This window comes from Sardina pilchardus, chromosome 3 (genome assembly GCF_963854185.1).
Source record: "Sardina pilchardus chromosome 3, fSarPil1.1, whole genome shotgun sequence".
NCBI classification, from domain to species: domain Eukaryota; kingdom Metazoa; phylum Chordata; class Actinopteri; order Clupeiformes; family Clupeidae; genus Sardina; species Sardina pilchardus.
In genome coordinates this window covers 4,254,118-4,256,617 of record NC_084996.1, presented here as the reverse complement: position 1 = coordinate 4,256,617, position 2,500 = coordinate 4,254,118, and the positions used below count along the sequence as shown (strand labels likewise).

Below are 2,500 nucleotides of genomic sequence, written 5' to 3'. Positions count from 1 at the left end.
ACGGTGAGGCTGCCCAGATGCATGGCCTCCTGCAGGCGCGGGGGGATGCGCAGCCCCAGCAGCCGCTCGTAGGCGTAGCGCGCCAGCTTATACGCCCGCAGGTACTTACTCTGCTTGGCCAGCGTATACAGCGTGTTCCTGAGAGAGGCGCCGTTAAGGAACACACACACACACACACACTCACAAGACCTCACACACACACATATATATGTACTCACACATACAAAAAGTTCACAAATATGCTCAAATATATCTGATGTAGTGCTGCCACTAACGACTAATTTTCTAACGATTAATCTTTCGACTAATTTTTCGATTAGTCGACTAATCTAAACGACTATTTTTCTTTAAAAAAAATCAAGTTTTCGTTATTTTGTTGTGTCCATTTTATTTTTAACTCAACTGAAGGGCCAAAACATGACATATAGCCATAGATATAGATATGCTCATATCAATATCAGCCTACTTTTGTAGAGTTAATAACAGAATGAATAACATTACAGCCGTTAGAGACGGGAGACCAAAAATAAATAGGGGGTCAGTAGTGAGTAGTAGTCAGTAGTGGCATCGACTAATTTTCATAATCGATTAGTTCGATTATGTCGATTAATCGCGGCAGCACTAATCTGATGAGATCGGGAAAAACCCATCGTGTGGTGATATTCCACCAACTTCCACCAATAATTCTGATACCATCCTAACCACATCCAGGATGTTGCTAGGGGACGGTATCCAGGACGTGGCTAGGATGGTATCAGAATTCAGAATCTAAAATTGGTGACATTTCACCTGAGAGTGTTGAAAGGGAGCAGTAATCAAGGAGTTTTGCTTTTACCATGTGATGGATTTTCACAGATCCAATCACAAATGCACGCACACACACACACACACACACACACACACACAAACTCACAAACATACATAAATTTATGCACACACACACACACACACACACACACACACACACACACACACACACACACTGTGCACACACACCATACATACACACAAACCCACCTACCCTCTCCATCAACAGCTGAGAGGTCGAGAAGAGCAGTCTCCACGGTAAACACACAGACTAATTCCGTGCCGTTATGAGACATATGCATATGCATAAACTTCCTGTCTAATGACTGAGTGGATAAGTGTTAATGAAGAGAAGCCCATGACGACCACAGGGCTCCAAACACGTTCCTATGGCAACCAGACGGGCTAGAAATAGACACCTAAAATATGCCACGCATCTAGTCTGTTGTCTCCACTGCCCATTCGTATCTAATGGAGTTGTAGGTGCAGGTATGGCAGCCACTGAGATCATTATGGAGCTGGGGACTCTGAGGGTAGTTTACAGGTCTCTGTTGTCTGAGTCAGAGTACTAACAAGTCTACACATTAAGTAGGGCTAGTGGTTTAGTCTGCGGGCCTGAACATGTCATGCCTATATCATGTGGAATTCGCCACATCCGTTGCTTGTCAATAAGACACCTGCCTGTAGGAATTTACATCTTTGAGATTAAAAGATATTTTGCATTGTAAAGCTGTAAACTTGTAAACCAGTAAAATCAATAGGGAAAAAAAACTAATCTTAAACTAATCTAAAATTAATCTGAGGTGTTATGATTATGCAAATAGGGGAGAAGGAAAAGGGCAGCAAAAGTCTCTATAGACTCGGCACATCCTGGTCACAAACTATTCAACCTCCTTCCCTGTCATAGACGATACGCACTTGCATTACCCTACCCCACCCATACAGTAGTGTCTATTTATTTGCAAATGTACCGGCGCATACTGTATTCATTCTTATACATAGACATATTCTACTGCCCTTCATTCTATTCTTATTGTTTTGTCTTTACTATTATCTATTTAATTTGACGTAATTATTTTGTTTTATTTGGTTGTTTGAGTATTGTACTTTGAGAGTAAAGATTAACCGGAGTCAAATTCCTTGTTTATGCAGACCTGGCCGATAAAGTTGAATCTGATTCTGATTCTGCAGAGGGTCAAAATCATGAAATGAATAAACTACAAAATGGTGAGTTACACCAGACCATGGGTGGACATGGGCGAGACCTTGCAGCCTTGCAAAATTGAGTTTATTTGTTCAGCGGCTGAGAGAAGGTAAGATCTTACAGCTCTGAACAACTACATTTTCTACAGTAATGGCCCAGGTGTTTATTTACTTAAACATCTAAAATCCGTTTTTTCACACAAAACTTTGTAGCTAACCTATACTGTATATTAGCCCACATTTCCATTTTACTAGACAAATAAACCGACTGTTACAGACTTCACCCTACAGTCCAACACTGGCCTCTAAAGACCCAAATTTATTTTCCCGGGAAAGAAAAATTCTGAAAAGGCATTTTTGAGAGCAACAGCTGGCTGACATGCCCAAATAAGTGTGTTTTAAGTTAGCACTTAATGCAACGTAGCCACTGAGGACATATTAAGAATAAGAACAACTATTTCTCTATCATTTATTTGACGGAACGAGGACA

At 41.0% G+C, this 2,500-nt stretch overlaps 1 protein-coding gene across 2 annotated transcripts in view; it reads right to left on the bottom strand.

Moving 5' to 3' along the window:
- Positions 1–2,500, bottom strand: part of ift122 (intraflagellar transport 122 homolog (Chlamydomonas)) — a 33,862-nt gene that overhangs the window by 7,283 nt on the left and 24,079 nt on the right. For both annotated transcript variants that reach the window (XM_062531422.1, XM_062531423.1), the window contains one exon: positions 1–138. This exon is cut by the window's left edge and continues 28 nt beyond it. In XM_062531422.1, the coding sequence (XP_062387406.1) occupies positions 1–138 (138 nt within the window). The remainder of the gene's footprint in view (positions 139–2,500) is intronic.